Raw genomic sequence first — 21,562 nt, forward strand, 5'->3', positions numbered from 1 at the left:
ATGATGGAGCACCTTGCCATAAGGCAAAAGTGATAAGTGGCTTGGGGAACAAAACCTCAACATTTTCGGTCCAGGAAACTCCCCAGACCATAATCCCATTGAGAACTTGTGGTCCATCCTCAAGAGGCGGGTGAACAAAAAAACCCTCCACAAATTGCAGATGTCTTGAATAATAAGGGTCAACACTTCAATAAAAGCCTTTGACGCTTATGAAATGCTTGTAATTATACTTCAGTATATCAAAGTAACATCTGACAAGAATATCTTAAAACACTGAAGCAGCAGACTTTGTGAAAATTATTATTTGTGTCATTCTCAAAACCTTTGGCAAGGACTGTAGTTTTTCCACACATCACCTTCTGGTAAAATTATTTGACACGGTGTAATATGTCATGTGTTATTGTTCATCCGAGGACGTATTTACCTAATTTTAAGATCTGCTAAGGACCAGATGATTTTTATTATGTCCTGATACTTAAAACCATAGAATTCAAAGAGGGTGTACTTTTTTCACCTGAGTGTATATCCTGCTGCCAGCACAATCATTTTGTAATGTTTGTAACACGGTAATAATGTTGTGTGTGTTCAACCAAAAAAAAAGCTGCTGCCCCCTTCACTTGTCAGTTGCCAGACAGAACATATCCAGTGATACATATCCAGTGAGAAATGACAAACAGCTTAAATAAATAATAATAAATGCTTCCCACAGTCTGCAACCTGCATATGTATCCATGCAGATTGTTAGAGTTACCGAAAGATCGACTTTAAGGTACATTCCAAATCAAAATGTGGCTGATCAAGTCAAGGAGAGAACAAAATGGCTGTTACTTTTAGATCTTGTGCAGCTGGCCGCTTTGCCAGTAACCATTCACCAGTGACAGCACCTCAACTGTTGGCAATCTGGCTCTGGGGAAAAGTCCTCACATTGTGCTAAATTAAAATTGACACTAAACTTGGGAGTTAAATCTCAAAAATGCATTCAAGCACCCTATTAACAAAGCTTGCTCCCGTAATAGACTACAATCTCATGTTTGTTTGTGAAATATTTTTATTGAATTTTTAAAAGGTACAATTAAAGTATACTAGAGCTGCAACAGTTAATCGATTTAGTCGATTAAAATCGACGATTGAAAACGTTACCAACGTTTTCGATTGTCGATTCGTCAGCTATCGATTGATTTGCCTGTTCGGGGCTCCACACGCAGCCTGAAGCACACGTCACACGCTGTTCCCGTCCCGCTGCGCCCACAGGACGCATAAGCCACGCCCACCGCACGCTGCTCCCGCCGTGCCCACAGGACGCATAAGCCACGCCCACCGCACGCTGAAGCCGCGCACGCCGCTGCTCTCCTCCGTGAGCTCCCTCACTCGCTGCTGGCACGGCAGGCTCCCTCACTCGCCGCTGGTAAGTCAGGACTACAAATGTAGCTGCCTAATTACAGTGAAAGAATGTGCACAGAAGAGAAACTATGTTGATTGACTTTATAATTGCCAAAGAGATGGGAAAAGCCAGAAATTGTGTCCAGGCTGTTATACCACCAGAGTCTGTAAGGGATGCATAACTGCAATTTTAGAAATTCCACATTGAAGACTTTTACTAAAAAGTATTATTTTTTACCCTGATTGAATTTTAAATGGATAGACTGAGAGTAAAAGTATACTCATGTTAGAAGTAGAGCTGCAACAATTATTCGATTAAGTCGATTAAAATAGACGATGGAAAACGTTATCAACGTTTTCCATAGTCGATTCGTCGGCTAAAATTCAAATTTCCAGCTTGCCGCTCATGAGACGCCGCTTACGCCACGCCCACGCTGAGGACATGTGTCTGGCCCTCTCCTCCCAGTGAGCTTCCCGACTCGCCGCTGCCCGCCGACACCGTCATTCAAGGTAAGTCGAGATCGGCCGGGAGCTTTTTAATGTTTCCTGTGTGTTTTTTTTAAAAGCGGCACACTGCAGAACATTAGTAGCTATAGAGGAACAACAAATGCCAGCAATAATACATTAAACACCCTGTATACTGTATTATTGCTGGGATTTGTTTTTCCTCTATAGCTGCTGGTGTTCAGCAGTGTGCCGGTGTATTATACATTGGTATTAGATTAAATCGATTAAAATCGACTATGGTAAACGTTGTCAGCGTTTTCCATCGTCGATTCGTCGGCTAAAATTAAAATTTCCCACTCATACCCGCCTGTTCGCAGCTCCATACACGAGTTACGCTATGCACGCTGCGGACGCCATGCCCACCGCGCACACACGTCCGCAGAGCACGCCGCCGCAGCGACTTAGAAGGGTTCAGAAACAGGTAAGGGGGACCTGTTTTAATGTTTCCCGTTTAAAAAAAAAAAAAAGAAAAAGCGGCACACTGTAGAACACCAGCAGCTATAGAGGAACAACAAATCCCAGCAATAATATATTAAACACCCTGTATAATGTATTATTGCTGGGATTTGTTGTTCCTCTCTAACTGGTCAGTGGTAATCTGCATTGTGCAGTATAATCATCATACAGCGCAATGGAGAATACCATCAGCTACGGAGGACTAAAAATCCCTGCAATAGTACATTATAGTATAATGTTGTACTATTGCTGGCATTTGTTGCATTCCTATATAGCTGCTGGTATTCTGCATTTCGCCGTATAATCATTATACAGCGCACTGCAGAATGCCACCAGCTATAGAGGACTACAAATCCCAGCAATAATATATTATATACAGCGTAATGCAGAATAACTCCAGCTACAGTGGACTACAAATCCCAGCAATAGTACATTATAGTATAATGTACTATTGCTACATTCCTCTATAGCTGCTGGTATTCTGCACTGCTGTATAATGTACTATATTGCACACCACACTCTTTTTTTTACTTCCACCGCACCAAGCTTGCTCCCGTGAGGGACTACAATCTCAATAGAAACTAGTAGTCCATCACTGGAGCTTTTTTTTTAAATCCGATTAATCGAACGTAATAATCGGCTAACTAATCGATTATGAAAATAATCATTAGCTGCAGCCCTAAAGTATACAACAACACAAAACGAGTACAACAGCCTGGTATCAACCAGAAATAGGGGACTTACTCCACAGTTGGCTCATGTGAGAGAGACCAGACCCAAGATAATCACAGCAATATGTAGAAGGGTGGTCTGTGGGCAGGTTAGGAGCCCCCCTGCATCTATGAAGGATCAAACTGTAAGTCAGTCACAAAGGACCTAACAAAAGCAAATATTAAAAGGAGAACTATGAGGTGAGTGCTTTTCACTCACCTCATAGTTCTAGCCGACCTGTGACAATGAGACTGTCACAGGTCGGCTCAGTAGATCGGGAGGTGAGCGAACACATACCGGGTTCGCTCACCTCTCGATCCTGTCACGGCTCTCTGCCGTGACAGGGGGAGGGGCTGGATTCTCCGATCTGCCAGTGGTGACTGGCGGAACGGACGGGGGAGGGGGCGGGTACAGCTGGCTCTGCCTCTAGATAGGCAGAGCCAGCTGTCACTCACGCAGCTGGGCGGATCCCGTCGTCTAAGTCGGGATCCGCTCCGGCTGCGGCGTCTCAGTATACCGCGAGCTGTAGCTCGCGGTATACTGAGCCTAGGGTAACAGGAGGACGCTAGTTTGTGTCCTCCCGTTACCCTAAGGAGAACTATGGGGAAATACACTGACCCCATAGTTCTCTTTTAAAGGTCAGAGTCTACTGCAGAATTTGAGTGTTCCAGCCAAACATTCCACACCTTATTGCATTTAGCAGCACAACTTCTATGATGGTGAGTATCCTGATAGAGGCAAATTGTAATTCTCCAATTTCTTCCAAAACTGTATTGTGGCAGGAGTAGGTTTCTTCCAACACATCACTATTGCTTTACGGGCATAGAAAAGAAGTAGGCTAAGAAGAGTGCGCGCTGCATTGGTAGGGGCCAACTCCTCATAGTATGATTAAGCAAGTGTAAACAGAAAGGTCCATCCAGGTCCAGAATATCAACAGTCCATTTAGCTTGTAGTCTAGCAAGATTCGAGGTAGTTAATGTTTGTAGCGAGTGTGGAATGAGAACATAAGAGAGCCCAGGGTCCCCCAAGCAACAAACTCCGCAAAGCTTTTAAGGAATTTAGTATAACAGCCGCCAACATTACTGAAGAGTTATTAGTATCTGATGAAGACCACCAATGAGCTGTCACTAACTGGGGGCAAGAAAATATTTGTACAGATCTGGTAGTGCCAAACCACCTTGAAGAGTGGGACGAGTTAAACTAGATCATTTATATATTGGAGGCTGGGATCCCCACAGAGAGGAAATAAATTGCGTAAGCTGCTTTACAATCTTATGTTTAGTTTACTATATTTGCACTATGCTCTATGATGCGTTTCCTGGAAATGCATCAGCATAGAATCTTCTGATCTATTTATGCTCTGAAGTCCGAGAGTTCACAATGGTGCCGAATGATACTTTTCCGCATGTTCTAAACGCGATGGGTTTAGATGGATTTTTGTGAGTATTATTCTTTATACCTTTTGCACTGATTAATAAACAGTACTAAACGAAGAGAAATCGCTGTTCTTTTGTTTTCTCTTTGTCTTTTTCAGCATGTCTTCTGAGGTTTCCCATCCTGTGATTCAACAGCAGCCCCTTCTGTATAATCCAATTGAAGTCTGCTTTGGTTTTCCCCTGTGAGACTTCTACTTAGCACCGAACATTTGGAGAATACACCTTTTACTTTTACTAGTTTACTAATGTGTAGTCCTTCACGGAAGCGAGCTTGGAGTAGTGGCTACTTTATAACACACACAGGACCATGGAGAAAAAGTAGCCAATCTCCAGAAGGAAGAATAGTGTCAGCACGAGTTCAGAGAAGATTTGTGGCTCTACAGCCAAGTGACAAACGAATAAGCTACAGTTTTGTTAATAGTTGGGGCACTTGAATGCATTTTTAAGATTTAACTCCTGAGTTAAGTGTCACTTTAAGTGGTCTTTCATTCTTCGTATTGTAGCATTGCTTATTGGCCAGTAATAGCAGATTACAGATTTTGTTGCTGCCTTGAGTTGCTCTTTAAAAAACACCTTGGGCAACACACTCCTGAGACACACACAACCAGAGAAGGCAAACACATGCCCAAAGGTAAGGCAAAGCTACAGTCAAGGGGATGATCCAGTTATGTGAAACTTTGAAATTGAAAAAGCAGGAGGCCAAAAGTGTGGATATAGCGCCACTTCCAAAATATGTTCTCTATCGTGAAAAGCAATAAGACGAAACAAAACCTGTACAAAGCATGGTTTACAGCTTATATCATTGCAGAATGAAACCTTAAAACCAAAATGACCAAATATGTATGTTATAGTTAATGTAGCACTCTTGGATCCCCTAGCTGCAAACATGCTTATCAAACCATAAGCAGAGCTTTTAAACCGTTTAATGTCCCATCATTAAAATTAACTTTCTAATCTTGGCCTTGTCCTTTGCTTCCACAAAAACCCTTTTACGGAGTGAAAATTATTTTCCTGGAGCTGTTAAGTTGTTACTACATAGGCATGGGGAAAACTATTTGTCTTATTAAACATTCAAGTTTGATAGAGTTAAACACATGGCCTTACAGATGACAGAGGAATTCTTGCATGTTTGAAGTCTATTTCCCACAGATTTGGTGTATACGGGTATAAAACCTCCCACCCCAAGTTCAGTTTTATTATTACTATGCACATCATATATTAACAAAGTATCTGTGTTGTTTACATTGTTATCATATTGCCCAAAAAGTATCCATTATCATCAGTACAAGTTGTGGGACAGATTTTTCAAGGCTTCATAGCCCAGACTTAATTCTTATCTTTCCACTCCTTAATTTCCCAGCAATGATTATTTATATAATATTTAAATTAAGTTTCTAAATATAAAGCAGCATTACAGACCTCAATGCTTCTTTTGTTGCCAAAATATTTCTAATCTCAGTCTTAAGGGACTTATGCATTTTAATTATAATAGGAAGTATATTAATGAAGAATGGAAATAATATATATATATATATAGCAATATAAATGGGTAAGCCGTATTAGTCCAGTAGACAAGATGTCAAAAAAAGACAAAAACGCAGTATTGCAGTGTGCAAATTGTTCTTCATTCATAGATGTTCCTCTTTTTAGGTGTCGTGCAACCTGACAGTTCTCTTTCCTGCATGCACACCGGGCCAGTGTCAATAGCATGTTCCATTTATTTTGGATGTATTGCTGCTGTCTGGGTTGGAGGGTGAGGCGCTTCAGCAGTTGGTAAATCATCCTGTTATTGGTGTCTGCTTTTTATTCTTGCGTCTGCTCTAATAACGGCCCCGTCTACTACAACACTCATTTTCTTGTCGATCCATCAAACACCTTCAGAAGAAAGTGCTGTCTCTGGCAGCCAATGACACCTCCTTTTGTTAACCACATAATCCTGCAGCATAGATCACTCTTCTCTAGTAGTTGTGCGGAGGAGTCCATACTGCACTCATGGTACACATCTGATAAAGTAACAATTCCATGAGATTTCCATGGGCAGAATCACCAACAGTACATAAATTGATCACGATGTGGATTATTCCACAAAGACAAAATTATGTAGACTCTGAAGGGACACAAGTTACAAGATCCACATGAGTACTTCTTTTTAAACTTCACAGTCTCCCCATGTGCATTCCACTTTGTTGTCATTGTCCTCATCATTACTGATTGGTACAGTTGCGTGTAGCAGGTTTCCTATTTCTCGAATATATATAAAATGTCTCCTTCCATACATAACTTTCTCATATGGATTGATCTTATTTATTCATACATTTGTTTCCACTGGGGACAGAACAATGATTTCTGTAGAAATAATACTGTGTAATGTGGCCACCTACTTTTAATAGACCAAATAGACACATTTAAGGTGTACATGGAAGGCAAATCCTCTCCTTCCAGAAATCTGCTATAAGTGAAAAATTTCAGATAAAATGCACAATTATCAGCTTGAGGCTGGGTAGATTATATTCAGTTTGAAGTCGTTATACCTTCCATTTTGTGGAGATAGACCCGGGATAAAATAGGTCTGATGAATAATATATAACCACTGGTATGTAATAAATGGGAGAACAAAGTAAAGACTAACCCGTTAGGGCCTTGTCAGTTCAAGATGCCTATTAGTGAGTATTTAAATACAGGCATATTTTGGTTTCTAAATAGTGATTATAAGCCATGATGGAGTATCAAATATAAGTAAAACAAGGAGCGAGGTAGATCACTCTTCTCTAGTAGTTGTGTGGAGGAGTCCATACTGCACTCATGGTACACATCTGATAAAGTAACAATTCCATGAGATTTCCATGGGCAGAATCACCAACAGTACATAAATTGATCACGATGTGGATTATTCCACAAAGACAAAATTATGTAGACTCTGAAGGGACACAAGTTACTCAACTCCATTACACAAAGATAAGGACAATTTTTAGATAAGTAAATGTAGTTTACAAAGAAAAAGAAAAAAAAAAAAGCGTAGGAGCTCACAAAAAAATCCGCAATTGATTTTGGCGATTTATTGGTATGATTATTGATGTGTTCTCTTCTAATTTTTCAATAAATCTTTTGTGAAAGAAAACCAGCTATTATATCCCCAGCACATGGGAAAAGTGGGCCTCAGAATTTGAGAGATTATTATTTGTATACAGGACTTATGTATTGCCAACAGTTTGTGCAGAGCTTTACAATATAGGGAAGACATTACAATACAATTCAAGACGAGATGGTAGGGGGGGCCCTGCCTGTGAGAGCTTACAATCTAAGAGGGAAGGGCAAATGAGGAGGTAGCTATGTTGGGATAGGCTTTACTGAAGAGGAGTATTTAGAAATCAGGAGTAGGAGATGTTGGTGTAAGGCACTCCAAAGAATGGGAGAAACTCTAGAGAAGTCCTGAAGGCAAGCACGGGAGGAGTTAATGAGGGAGCTAGAGAGCAGGAGGTCTTGGGAGGATCGGAGAGGACGTTTAGGGTGATACTTTGAGACAAAGTTGGAGATATAGCTCGGGAAGAGCTGTGAATAGCTTTGTAAGTGGCTAATATTTTGAATTTTATCCTTTGGGAGATTGGAAGCCAGTGGAGGGATTGGCAGAGGGGGGTTGCAGATAGTGAGCAGTTGGTTAGGGGGATGAGCCTAACAGCAGAATTTATGATAGACTGAAGAGGGGATAGCTTGTGCAGTGGTAGGCCAATGAGGAGGGGGTTGCAAAAGTCAAGATGAGACATGGATGATGAGTAGCTTTGTGGTTTCATTGGTGAGGAAGGGGCACATTTTGGAGATGTTACCAGGGTGAAGGCGGCAGGATTTTGATAGTGAGTGCATGTGGGGCAGCAAGTTGAGGTCCGAGTCAAGGATGACGCCTAGCACCTTGGCATGGGAGGAGGGATAGTTAGTTGTGTTATCAATCCTCATCAAAAAGTTGGGGGAGGGTGCACGGGGGGGAATATCACAAGCTTTTGAAAGATTGAGCTTTAACAAGTGTTGTGACATACAGACTGATTTCAGTTAAACACTGAGGGGTGAGTTGTGGAGTGAAGAGATATATTTGAGTGTCATCAGCATAGAGATGGTATTGGAAGCCATGTGAGGTGATAAACTGACCAAGAGAGGAGGAGTAGATAGAGAAGAGGTCCAAGGGAAGAGCCTTGGGGGACCCCAACAAAAAGAGGAAGAGGAGAGGAAGACATAGATTTGTAGGGGACACTAATGGAGTGCTTAGATAGGTAGGAGAACCAGGAGAGAGCAGAGTTTTGTAGGCCAAGCGAGTAAAGTTTTTGGAGGAGCAGCTGTTGGTCAACTGCGTCAAAAGCAGCAGAAAAGTCGAATAGCAAGAGAAAGGTGTAGTGGCTATTGTTTTTAGCAGTTAGTAGGTCGTTGGTGAGTTTTAGGAGGGCGGTTTCAGTGGAGTGTTGGGGGTGAGGAGGTTATCAGTGAGGTGGCAGCTCAGGCGGTTGAAGATTAGGAGTCCTGGGAGTTTGGAGGTGAATGGAAGGAGTTGGGTCTGAGATTGTTAAGGTTGGTGGGGTCCAGTAAAAAAAATGTTGGTATTGGGGTGACCAGTGCATGTTTTAGAGGGGAGGAAAAGATACCAGTAGAGAGGAGAAAATTGCAAATGTGAGTAAGAGTGTAGGATAGAGCAAGGGGGTGACCGAAGTAGTAATGAGGGAACAGGGTCCAGGTGGTGAGGCGAGTGTCAGAGAACAGCTTTATAACCTCCTCTGTGGTGACAGGGTCAAAAGAAGCAAGTGCAATGGTCGGTCTGGTACATTAAAAGGGGAAGAGGACTGGACAGTGGAAATTTCATCCCGGATTGCATCTATTTTGTTTTTTAATTAACGGCAATGTCCTGGGCAGTGAGTGGAGGAGGTAGGGGACATAGTAGAGAGTTAAAAGTAGAAAATAATTGAAGAGGTCTGGATGAGTGTGTGTTAATGAGAGTGACAAAATAAGTCTGTTGGCAGCACGGAGGGAGGAATTATATTTTAGGAGGGCATCTTTATATAGTGTGAAATCTTGTAGAGATCTAGTTTTACTCCACTCTCGCTTCAGAGTGCAGTTATGTCTTAAGATTTCTGGTTTCCTCCGATTGCCGCGGTTGTAGTGGACGAAGCCTAAGGCCCCATTCACACTGAGCAACATGAAAATCGCGTGATTTTCCGTGCGATTTTATATGTGCGATATTGCGTGACTTGTCGCGCGACTTTTTCCTATTGGGCTGTATGCAATCAGGAGCAAAATCGCTCGAAATCCGCAGAAAAAAGGGTCATGTAGGAGCGACGAGCTACAAGTGATATTGAGCAGCGAGATGTGAACAGCTCCATTGAAATGGATTGGAGAAGCTACATAGAGCAATATAGCGTGGAACTATGAGCGATATCCCTGCAAAAATCGTGCGATAAATCGCTCAGTGTGAATGGGGCCTTAGTCTGCATGTGGTGAGGTGAGCCAAGGTGTCTAGGAAGGGTAAGAGTGAGCTGTTGAAAACACAAGTAGCCAGGTCAGGGCAGGACAGGGGTGAGATCTTGTAATAGAGGTAGTCCGTAACAGAGTAGAGAACAGAAGGGTTGAAATGGCAAAGGTTTCTCCAGGTAACAGTGTGCTGATTAGGGGGTTCAGAGTTGGGGACAGGGTGAGCGTGAACTGATAAGGTTGCAATCTGAGAGGGGAAAAGAGGAGTAGGAGAGGTTGCAGGGAGTGCATGGGTGAGAGAATGTTGCCAACAGAGTGAGGAGGAGTTTACAAGGAAAAAAAAGCTTAGAAGCTTACAGGAAATCAGCAATTGATTTTGGTGATGTATTGTTATGATTATTTATGTGTTCTGTTCTAATTTTTCATTAAATGTTTTGTGAAAGAAAACCAGCAATTGTATCCCCAGCACATGAGAAAAGTGGGCTTCAGAATTTGAGAGAATGTTGTGAAGAATCCAGAAAACTGGGTGTTTTAACTGCCGTGCTAAATACAGAAATACATCTGGGAGGGCCATTCCTGCCTACCCCTACCTCTTTAAAGTAGTCAGGTTCGGTCTAGTGGTGCCACACACAAAAGGCACAGAACAAAGCTGAGTTCTGCAAAAAAGGATTTCGGAACAATGGCATATGGGCAAATACATAGAGGCACTTAGGAAGGAGGATTATCTTAAGATTAATTCTACTTGCTTCAGACATGGCAATGTCATTTAATTTATCATTTAATTTGTCATTTAATTTATTTTTATATTTACAATTTACTAGAATGAGTACTATACCCAAATGCCTGTTTGGTATAGAACAGTTTGTCTTTTGCATTCTTGAAAAGCCTGGTGTTATGCAATCAAGTTTTATGGGCTTGATCTCACATTTTGGCATGCTTCAGGAACTCCTAACATATGCCTTGAATGTATCCCCAAAATCTTACATATTTATTAGAGGTGCAACAAAATTTAAATTTTAAAAACGGAAAAAAAGAAAAGTCAGGCCGAAATCGAAAATGAGGTTTCCTTAAAATCTTTTATTTTTATCGTTTATAAACTTTAAAATGTATATTAAGTTTTATTAAATATTTTAATTTTTTAACTTTACTGTTGGGAGCTTCTGTGAAATATCAGGGGTCTAAACAGACCCCTGATATTTCCCTTTTAAAAAAGAAAAAAGAGATTGAGGACACCAAGTCCTCAATCTCTTTTTCTGCAGCCCCTGTTATAAATGAACAGGAATCCTCTATACCAGTGATGGCGAACCTTTTTGAACCCGAGTGCCCAAATTGCGACGCAAAATCAATGTATTTACCTCAAAGTGCCAGTGCTGAAAATAAGTTTAGTACTGTATTGCAGTTCAGGCGCTCGGGTTTAAGAAACGTTCAACATCACTGCCTTAGGTCCCATTCACACCAAGCGACATACCTTACAAGCGGATCTGCGCGGCCGGGATAGCGCGACTTTGGGGGCGACGATCGCGCGACCTTCACTGGCAACTTCCCGCAATATCGTGCGGCAAAAATGCGCGATATTGCGGCAGAAATCGCGGTATTTCCCGGGTCGGTCGCATCTATTTCAATTGGTGGTCCTTGAACCTGGGCTCGCGTGCCCTCCCTGGCACGCATGCCATAGGTACGCCACTGCTGCTCTATACTGAGTGGTCCTGTTCATTTGTAAATTGTGGAGATCGTATAAGTTACTATGTACACAATCATGAATGAATAGGAAGCGATCTAAATCACTTCCTATTCATTCATAACTGGTACATTGTAAATAACTGGACATATGATGAGTTACTAACAGTCAGCAATCACTAATCGCTGACAGCTAGTCAGGATGGAGAGCGGTACAAGCAGTCACAGGAGGGTGAGGCGGCAGTGCGGGAGGAGAGCTTGTTTTGTTTTGACAGCTGACTTCCCCTCACCGCTCGGTTGGGCTCCTGTAACAGTGCATGGCTCTCTTCGCCCCCCACACTGCTCTCCATCCTGATCGGTCAGAGGAAACCGAGGTGGGAGTTGAGGAGAGCCCGGCCTCCTGTGTTATCGTGGCTCACATCGCTCTCCTCCCCCGGTCCGCTCGGCCTCCTCTGACAGTTTCTCTCCTCCCTGCTGGACACTGCACGTTGTCAGAGGGGCGCAGAGCAGCCCACAGCCAGAGGAGAAAAACTAGGCATGCACCGCAATTTCGGCCTGAAAGATGCCGATAATGCCATTTTCGGCAGTTATGTTTCGGTGGCCGAAATTTTGGTGCATCCCTAATATTTACATTTTATTTCAACAAAGAAATGGAGGATATAAAACATTAGGGTTTCTGAACCTTCAAATGCTGTAGTCTAAACACCATTTTTTTTTTTACAAACTTCACCATTTTGTTTACCAATAGATGTGTGTCTCTTAAAAGGTGCTGCTCACATACGAGCATCAAAGGGGGACAGGCTCAAATGGTAGTGGTGGCGGTACATCATGCATGAGACAGGAACACCAAAGAAAGTGCAAGCAGGTTTGTTCATAACGTAAAACAAATATCTGCTTGTCCCAACAACTAAACACAGATCAGTTCCTGACAAACAGAGCCCCCTACTGGGTTCCCCATAACAGTCAGCACATTTTTAGTGTTCTGTCTGCACTTACTTTTCACCCAGTAGCAGGCTCCCACAGCAGATAGAGGGGGGAGAGAGCCCACAGCTCACATATATAAAGGCCTGCACACAGCTGAGATCAATAATGAGCTCCGAGTACCAGGTAAGATATGGACCTGGGAAAGATGGCTTTTTCCCTCCCAATGCTCTACAGAGCCTCTGGGCTCCAGGAACCGGACTTAAGTTTCTGAGGAAACAACAAGTTTGTTTCCTCCATATCAGTCATCATCCGTGGAACCCCTCACCATGTGTGAGAAACTTTGATGATATATACATTGTCCACGATCCTGCCAGCCAGTGCCTTAGAATACATTATATAATATATACAGTACTGCGAGTACAATTTGACTCCGTAGTCCAGAGCACCTGCTGCCATTTTTCTGCGATCTTGTGGCCAAAAAGCCTTACCTCCGAGATGGAAACAAGGCTAAGTGACTGAAGTATGCACAAAAACATAGGAACTGGGGTGCAGAAAAATGGCAGCAGTTGCTCTGGACTGATGAGTCAAAATTTGAAATATTTGGCTGTAGCAGGAGAGCGGTACAATAATGTGTGTGTGCAGCAACAGTGAACCATAGTGGAGGATCCTTGCAAGTCTGGGGCTGCATTTCTGCCAATGGAGCTGGAGATCAATGGTCAGGATCAATGGTGTCCTCACTTCTGAGAAATACAAGCAGACACTTATCCATCATGACATGCCATCAGGGAGGTGTGCAATTGGCCTCAAATTTATTCTGCAGAAGGAGAACGACCCCAAACATACAGCCAATGCCATTAAGAACTATCTTCAGAACAAGGAGTCCTGGAAGTGATGGTTTGGCCCCCACGGAGCCCTGATCTCAACATTATTGAGTCTGTCTAGGATTACTTGGAGACAGAAGCATTTGAGGCAGCCTACATCCATAGAAGATCGGTGGTTAGTTCTCCAAGATAGAGAGCCAAAGGAAATCTCACCACTCCAATTCCTTAGCCGCCATCAGGACTCCCCAGGTGCTGGTCTAATAGGTGCGTCTCCACCTTGGAATGTAGTAGTATACGAAAAGACCGCACTATCTAGAGAATTCCAATACTTCAGACTTTATTGAAATTCACAGCAAATCCAGTCTAACAGTAAATAAAAGTGTTTAAAGCAGCAAATACCAGCACCGCAAACCCCCAACCAGCTACACCTGCAGGTTTGCAGGTTTATTCATAGAGGTAACAAATACAGACCAGTATCTCACTTAAATGTGTTCAAAAACTCCACCCTACACAGATGCAGGAAGCAATGCTCACTGATGGATTGGCTAACTCTAAACTGGCCATTGTATAAGGGTCAGTAGAGCACAAAGAAACTATTAATCCCATCATGCAAATTATAATCTCCATACCAACAATACCAAATTGAGTTAAAACATCTAACTTCATCTCACCAAACCGCAATTTCCCTATCAACTGTGCAGAGTGTGAAACAGTGTACAAAAGATAAATATATAAAATAAAATATCAAACTCTCTTGAGAATACATACAAATGTACTGTTATACTGGATTTGCTGTGAATTTCCATAAAGTCTGAAGTATTGGAATTCTCTAGATAGTGCAGTCTGTTCGTATACTACTAGTTCTCCAAGATGTTTGGAACAACATACCTGCCAAGTTTCTTCAAAAACTGTGTGCAAGTGTACCTAGAGTAATTAATGCTGGTTTGAAGGCAAAGGGCGGTCACACCAAATATTGAATTGATTTGGAATTCTCTTCTGTTCATTTACTTTCCATTTTGCTAATTGATAAAAATAAGTCACAAATAGCCTACTGAACATCTGAATGACCATTATTCATGTGAACCACAAATTCCAGATCTACTTCTGATCTCTTAAAAAATAAAGGTAAATATGGTCATCTAAATACCAAAATGTAATCTTATGTGTTACTGTCCAATAGTTGTTTAGTCAATCTTTTCTTGTCCTCATGGAGTTCAGCACAAGGACCATCTCTCAGCTGCTTCTTTCAACTTTTGCCAAAAACCACGTGGATAAGAACAGCCAGGCATAAAAATAGTGCTTAATTTTATGTGGTTTCGTCCAAAGAGAGAATTGAATGTTTCAAATTTGGACCTTCCAGCCAAACTCAGCTTTTGGGGGCCAACGTAAATACAGGAGAGAATACGGTCCAGCGAAGGATGCAGCAGTGTCACACAAAACTAATGGAAGGGCTCCCAGATCGATAGGAGGGCCCCATATTAACAGAAAGAACCCACAGAGCTTTGCAGGTACATGGGCAATGGCTGTTTTTTTCATGCAAAGAGACACCCTTTTCTAACATTCTCAATATTAATATCCAAGTTTTAACAGCTGTAGATTCATCAATTGAAGTGACAAAAATATACCTTGAAGATCTTTTTTTAACTTTCGTAAATCCTTGTCCAGGTCCTCAAATTTCACTTGTGCTGCTTGGAAGCAATCCTGAGGTTCCAGCAATGGAAATATACTCTTCTCTGTGTCTACATTCTACAAGACACACAAGTTTAAGAACAACCAGAGTTTTTCTATTACAGAAACAGTTAATGACTGAAGTATAGGTAAGAATAATAAATTAGTGAGGAATTTCAAATATTGCACTGCGCTATTAATAAAGTGACAAAGTGCTCAATAAATAATAAAAAAAAGAAGCTTACAACATTCAATAAATGTCCCCAATGATTAAAGTAGCATTAAAGTAGCTACACAAGCTGAGGGCTATGGGCATAGATGAGGTGGTGTGTACGTGGATAGAGAACTGGCTACGGGAACGTGTCCAGAGGGTATCTGTAAATGGCACCTTTTCAGACTGGGCTAGAAGGCAGGGTGTTTTTTTCCTTAATACATTCTCTGCATTAGGGTAAAAAAACGCCCAGTACCTTTGTCTCTCTCCTGTGCCCCCCCCCCCACACACACACATTACCTACTTCACTTATCCAGCGCAGAATCACCAAAATATATGCTAGCACGGGTGACTCAACAGCAGCCGCTTAGATGATTGAGGCACCCGTGCAGGGGGCGGGGTTAAAGCACTGCAGGAACCCAATAGAAAACTAGGAAGAAATACCTTTTTGAAGAAAAGGAGCATACCCTTTATTCATAGGTGGGCCTCCTAGTTTTGATAACAAAAAAACGACCCTTTAAGATCACTTTATAGCGCGATTCAAAAATATCCTAAATAGCATAAACCTGGTACGACACTAATATATTTGTTATAATATACCCAGTCATTAACACATAATTTCATAGACAATCGCTTATTCAAACTGATTGAGTTACAGAAATGCAAAAATCCTAAACATTAAAAATCATTCATCATCATTAGATCAAATACAATGTGCTTGTGCTCATTTTGTGTTGCACTTCGGCAATTTTGTATATTGGAATTCAGGATTGATGGACACAAGCAGTTTGTATTTGATATATGCACTTATGAGATTTTTTTTTATGTTTAGGATTTTTTTATGTCATTTAATTAGATTGAATTGGCCATGATTGTTTCTGACATTATGTATTAATGATTGGGTAAATCACAATGAATATATTGTTAGTGTCATACTAGGTTTATGCTATTTAGGATATTTTTGAATCACAATCATTGGGGACATTTAATGTTATGTGCACATTTATTGCGTGCTTTGCCACTTCATTAATAATGCAGTCCAATATTTGAAATTCTATATTTATCGTATATACTCGAGTATAAGCCGAGATTTTCAGCCCATTTTTTTGGGTGAAAAGTGCCCCCCTCGGCTTATACTCGAGTCAGCGCCAGCGCGTCTTCTTACTTAAGGAACTTCTTTACCACAGCTGCTAGGTAACTCAGCCTAAGATAGGGGCAAAAACTTTATTGTATGTTTAATAACCTAGTGAGACCTAAACTATGGTTACATTTTTAAACAAAACCAAGGGGGGAAGCACTTACTTTGTCAAAATGTTGAAGATAATATCGAACAACGTAATCGACAAGGCTAACACCATTATCCTAAAGGTAGAAGAAAAACATTAGATGTGACTTGGCAATGATATTGGAAATTGCCAATGATAAACCTAAAGGTTTTTAAAGTAAAAACAGATTCCTGCGTTAAAATGACCCACACAGCAATATAACAAAAACAGTTGTGCATCCTTGTTGAATTATAAACCTCAGCCAAGGTTCACAAAATGCACAGTAAGTGTACTTCAGTTCAGTAAGTGGGCTAATATTTTACCAATACCTAAAAAGAATGTGGCATGGGCCAAAAAGCACCCAAGCTAATAATAATGCTGAAGTGCAAGTACCTTGCAGTGGCTGAATGCACTTGCTTAAATTTGCATACATCTGAGTAATTGTGGCTCACCCTTAACCCTTAGGCCCAGGCTGTATGCACGGCCTGGACTTCTGTCTGCGAGGATGCCAAGTCTCAACCTGCCCCATCTCTTAGCTACTGCAGCTCTAAAATTGGAAAAGAAGAGGCCTAATGTCAGTGTCATAATTTTGTGTCAACTTTTCCAAAAGTTGACACCATGTGTACAAACTTAGCCTGGGATTCAAAGAGCACTACAAGGACACAGATGTTGATTTAAAAATTTAAAAAAAGTACTTGCAGCTACCGTAAGGTACTGTTATACCAAACTAAAAACTGTGTAGACCACAAACTGAAAGGTAGCTTGCAATGCCAGGCTGCTGTAAACAAAGCTAGCTCTGTTTTGTCCTGTATTAAAAAGGTGATGTCTTGCAGGGACAAGTCTATAATTTTGCCACTTTATAGATCATTGGTTCGACCTCATCTGGAGTACGCGGTCCAGTTCTGGTCACCAGTACTAAGAAAAGATGTCCTTGAGTTGGAAAAAGTCCAGCGGAGGGCAACCAAACTAATTAGGGGTATGGAGGACCAGAGCTACGAGACAAGTCTACTAAATTTAAACATGTTCACATTGGAGGTGAGGAGATTAAGGGGGGATATGATCTCCATGTACAAAATGTTCAATGGTGGTAGCAACATTAGCGATAAACTGTTTAAAATTAACTCCATTACAAAAACTAGAGGCCACCACCTAAAACTGGTGGAAAAAAAATTAAAAGTGTATTTAAAATGTATCTTGCATATCATATTAACCTTTATACATATATTTTCTTAATTTTAACTTACAAAAATAAAGTTTAATTTCCTTACCCTGCTCTTAACATCTTTAAGCTTAGGAAGGATTTCCAGTCCAAACCCATCTGCTTGCCCACGTGTTCGGTTGCCTCCATTCATATAGTTTCCAAATGCAAGAACAAGACCCATAATGTCCTTCACACTGTCCATTTTCATGAGTCCCTAGAATATAAATTCCATATTACACAAAGGCTACTGCTCTCCAGGTTTCCCACCCAAAACTGAATTCTCAACAGGCAGAAAATATATAAAACAATCAATATGACATAATAACTGCTCAAAGTACTTTATATTCAGCAGCACACCACATGCCATCTGCTCCATTGTCATTTATATGAAGCAAGATTCTTCACAGTACAGAAGGTGATTGCACTTAAGGTAATTTCTGCTGGAAATTTCTGCTGGAACTTTTTTTTTTTAAATCAATGAATACTTGTGGAAACCCTGCTGTAGAATTAACAATCTCATTGAGCAGTGTTGGTTAGCTCTGTTCTGCCATATTAAATGAAATCAACAGGGCTTCAAAAATCTGCTCGTCCTCCGTTGCACGGCCGTCTGGGAACGTTACATTCAAGCGAACGAGCGTCTCCACAAGCGCTTGTGTTAGCAGCAGCTGTCACTGCTGTTGCCGGTCCCGAGATCCGATATGCCTGGTGCGGCTGGGACCGGCACGGCTGCTCTGTGATAGGGGATCAAAGGGAGATCGGTAGACTATCTCCCTCGGATCTCCTCTCCAGTCCCTGAATGCAGGAAGTGATGTATATTACATCACTTCCGCATTCTGCTGTCACTCTCCAGGTTCAGAAGCTAGGGAGAACCTGGTGAAGCAGATCTTTGCTTCATCAGCTTCTCTAGGGGTCCCTAGGTGACATTAGGGGTCTTGGGCCATGATGTCTCCATAAAGAGGACCTGTCATGTAAATTGGCTATCACATAGGGGGCTTTTTACAAAAAATTTTTTTTACAAAAATGAAAACATAAAAAAAAAATAAAAAAATGTTAAAGTCCCCCGCCCCCCACATACACACGCAAACATACATCAGGTGCGCCTACATGCAAAAACGATGAATGCGCACGTTACATATCACTGCGAACGTCGGAGTGGGAGCAATCATTTTAGGGCCATTAATCACTGATAACACTAAACTGATGAGCAGTAAAAGAGTTTTTGACTGACTGGTGAGACACCCTAAAATTTTTCAAGCCCTGGAAATCAATGTGTCATGGGTGCAAAGACAAGTGCCCATGTACTGTGTACCTAGGTTTTTGAGCCCATCAAATGCAAATAACTATATTAAATTACCTAGACTGTTGGTTTCTTAAGGACACCAGTGTTATTATAATATGTATATTCAATGCACACACTTACGTTGCATGCCCCGATGACTGTGTTTATTTTTCTCCCCACTGAGCCAATCCCCTCAGCAAAAACAGACTGGAAAATTATGCACTTAGACCTCTCCATAAAATTTGGGATCTGCGAAAGCTCATAAAGGAACCTGGGGGGGAAAAAACCATAAACATTATTTATTTATTATTGGTATTTATATAGCGCTGACAATTTTACGCAGCACTTTACATATTCACATCAGTCTCTGCCCTCAATGCGCTTACACATGAAGGTCCCCATCTCACATCCATACATACAGCACAGGGAGAACATGCAAACACCTTTCAGACAGTGTCCTGATCTGGATTTGAACCGGGCACCCCCAGTGCTGCAAGGCAGGAAAGTGTTAACCACTTTGTCACTGTGCTGCCCATAATGTGTACTCAGCTTTGCTTGAATTTAATAAATGAACAATCATAGAATAATCTAAAAAAAAACACAAAAGCAGTTTTTGGTATGCAGTCTTACTGTTCAGGTTTGTCCAGCATCTTTATTTCTTCTGCCGTGGAAGTTTCATAGTGCTTTCTGATGGTTTCCAACTCCTCTTTTTGTGCCCTCTGTGAACAGACAATATAAATTTGACCGTATTCATTAAATGCTTCTTACTCTTAAGTGCAATTCTTAAGGACATTAATAAGAATTCACTCCAGAGAATCCAGACCAGTGGTTGGATTGATGGATTCTAATTGGTTGCCATGAGTTACTGCATTTATGAATGATTAAGAATAAAATCTTTATTGAATAAGACAGTAAATGTTTAGACACCCTTTTTAAAAGTATTAAACAATAATGTGGAGGCAACCATAGTACTAATAGAACTAAAGCCACAATATATATCAGAACTCCTCATGCTTTTTCAGTTGTAGAATAGTTGATCCAGTAACCCTGGTGATGAAAAAATACCTAGAGAATTACCAAATCATCAAGCTACAATAAGAAGCAAAGTTTTACTAGCACTCCTCTAGTACTGGATCATGTTCATAGTCTCACAGTCCGAGGCTTTATGGATTAGGCCATACATAGAAGTCAAGAATGGTTTCAATTGGATTACAATAAACTGAAAATCAGTGGTAAAGAGGAATTTTAACAGCACTGTTTAATTGGCATATGTTCAAGGATGTCCAGGAGAATGTATTTTCAACTATTACAATTGTTTTATTTAAGCCATTTTTTGGATCAAGCCAAATAAGTCTAAAAAAATAAAAATCAACACAATTACAAAAAACAAACAACTTACATTTTCATACAAGGCTTCCAAGGTCTCTAGATCCACGACAGAATCATCCACATTTAGAATTGCTGCAAAAAAAAATGTAATATGCCTATTATTACTACCTTTATAACGCTATCTCAACGTATTAGTCTAAAAATTTAGAGAACGTCTTTCACCGATCTGTCACCTTTTATTAAAGCTCTTACCACTTGGCACACAAGAAGCTGGGCAAATAATATTGGTAAATACAATATAAAATAAATGTAAAAAGGTACAGTTGCTTATCTATCGAATAGATTTCTATAGAGAAGATGGGGTAGGAGAAGGAATAGATGGCTTCATTGAGAAATGGGTAGAAGGTTACTGTGGTGGATCACCCGTAAGAAACACAGGGAACAATTAATCCGGTTTTAGATTGTGGGCCCTCCTTACATCTTGTCTTGAATTGTATTGTAATGTCTTCCTTATATTGGAAAGCTATATAAATCCTGTATAATAATAATAATTAAAAAATAATAATAAGCCTTGGTAGATCTGGTGGTTTACCTGTCACAGTAAGTGACCTATATGTAAACATTGACCTTCACTTTCTATTTCAAAATCTGTCTTCTACAGCACTCACACATTCTTATGACATCAGCAAGCCAGCATAAAAACTGTAAAGGACACAAGCCTATTCCATTTCCAAATGGTGGACCATCCACAAAAGAGTGATGAAAAATGACGTGATGTAGATCTCTATAAGGGCAGCATAAACTGCAACTCATATTTTCAATATTGTGTAATAAATCTACTAGAGGTGAATCTAGTACCAGTGCTACAACCTACCAGCTAGCTCGTTTAAAGATGGTGCTATTTAGATATGGACAGTAAGTCTTAGGAAAAGCACTTAGTTTCCTATTGCCCGTGGCTCTGCTGCCGTAAAAAAAAAGAAAACTCTCCCGGGCACTCTGGGAGCCTCCCGCTCCCGTTCGCCCAGGAGAGAAACACTGATATGTCTTTTTTTTTTCTTTATTCTGACACGGAGCGATGTCAGAATAGAAAAAAGAAATAAAAATGTTTTCCCATTGAAATGCATTGCTACATTACTATTGGCTATCTCAATTTGCAATAGCCAATAGTAAACTAGCATTGTACCCGCCCTCTGCTGATGGACCTGATGGAGAACTGCAGCAGAGGGCGGGTACAATGCTAGTTTACTATTGG

At 40.9% G+C, this 21,562-nt stretch overlaps 1 protein-coding gene across 1 annotated transcript in view; it reads right to left on the reverse strand.

Moving 5' to 3' along the window:
• Positions 1–21,562, reverse strand: part of FMN1 (formin 1) — a 154,791-nt gene that overhangs the window by 39,043 nt on the left and 94,186 nt on the right. The window contains exons 7-12 of the mRNA XM_018554194.1: positions 20,381–20,442; positions 19,612–19,700; positions 19,123–19,252; positions 17,770–17,916; positions 16,539–16,598; positions 14,983–15,103 (exon numbers count right to left, since the gene is read on the reverse strand). Of these exons, the coding sequence (XP_018409696.1) occupies positions 14,983–15,103; positions 16,539–16,598; positions 17,770–17,916; positions 19,123–19,252; positions 19,612–19,700; positions 20,381–20,442 (609 nt within the window). The remainder of the gene's footprint in view (positions 1–14,982; positions 15,104–16,538; positions 16,599–17,769; positions 17,917–19,122; positions 19,253–19,611; positions 19,701–20,380; positions 20,443–21,562) is intronic.

Source organism: Nanorana parkeri, unplaced genomic scaffold (assembly GCF_000935625.1).
Source record: "Nanorana parkeri isolate BGI_ZX_2015 unplaced genomic scaffold, ASM93562v1 scaffold146, whole genome shotgun sequence".
Lineage (NCBI taxonomy): Eukaryota > Metazoa > Chordata > Amphibia > Anura > Dicroglossidae > Nanorana > Nanorana parkeri.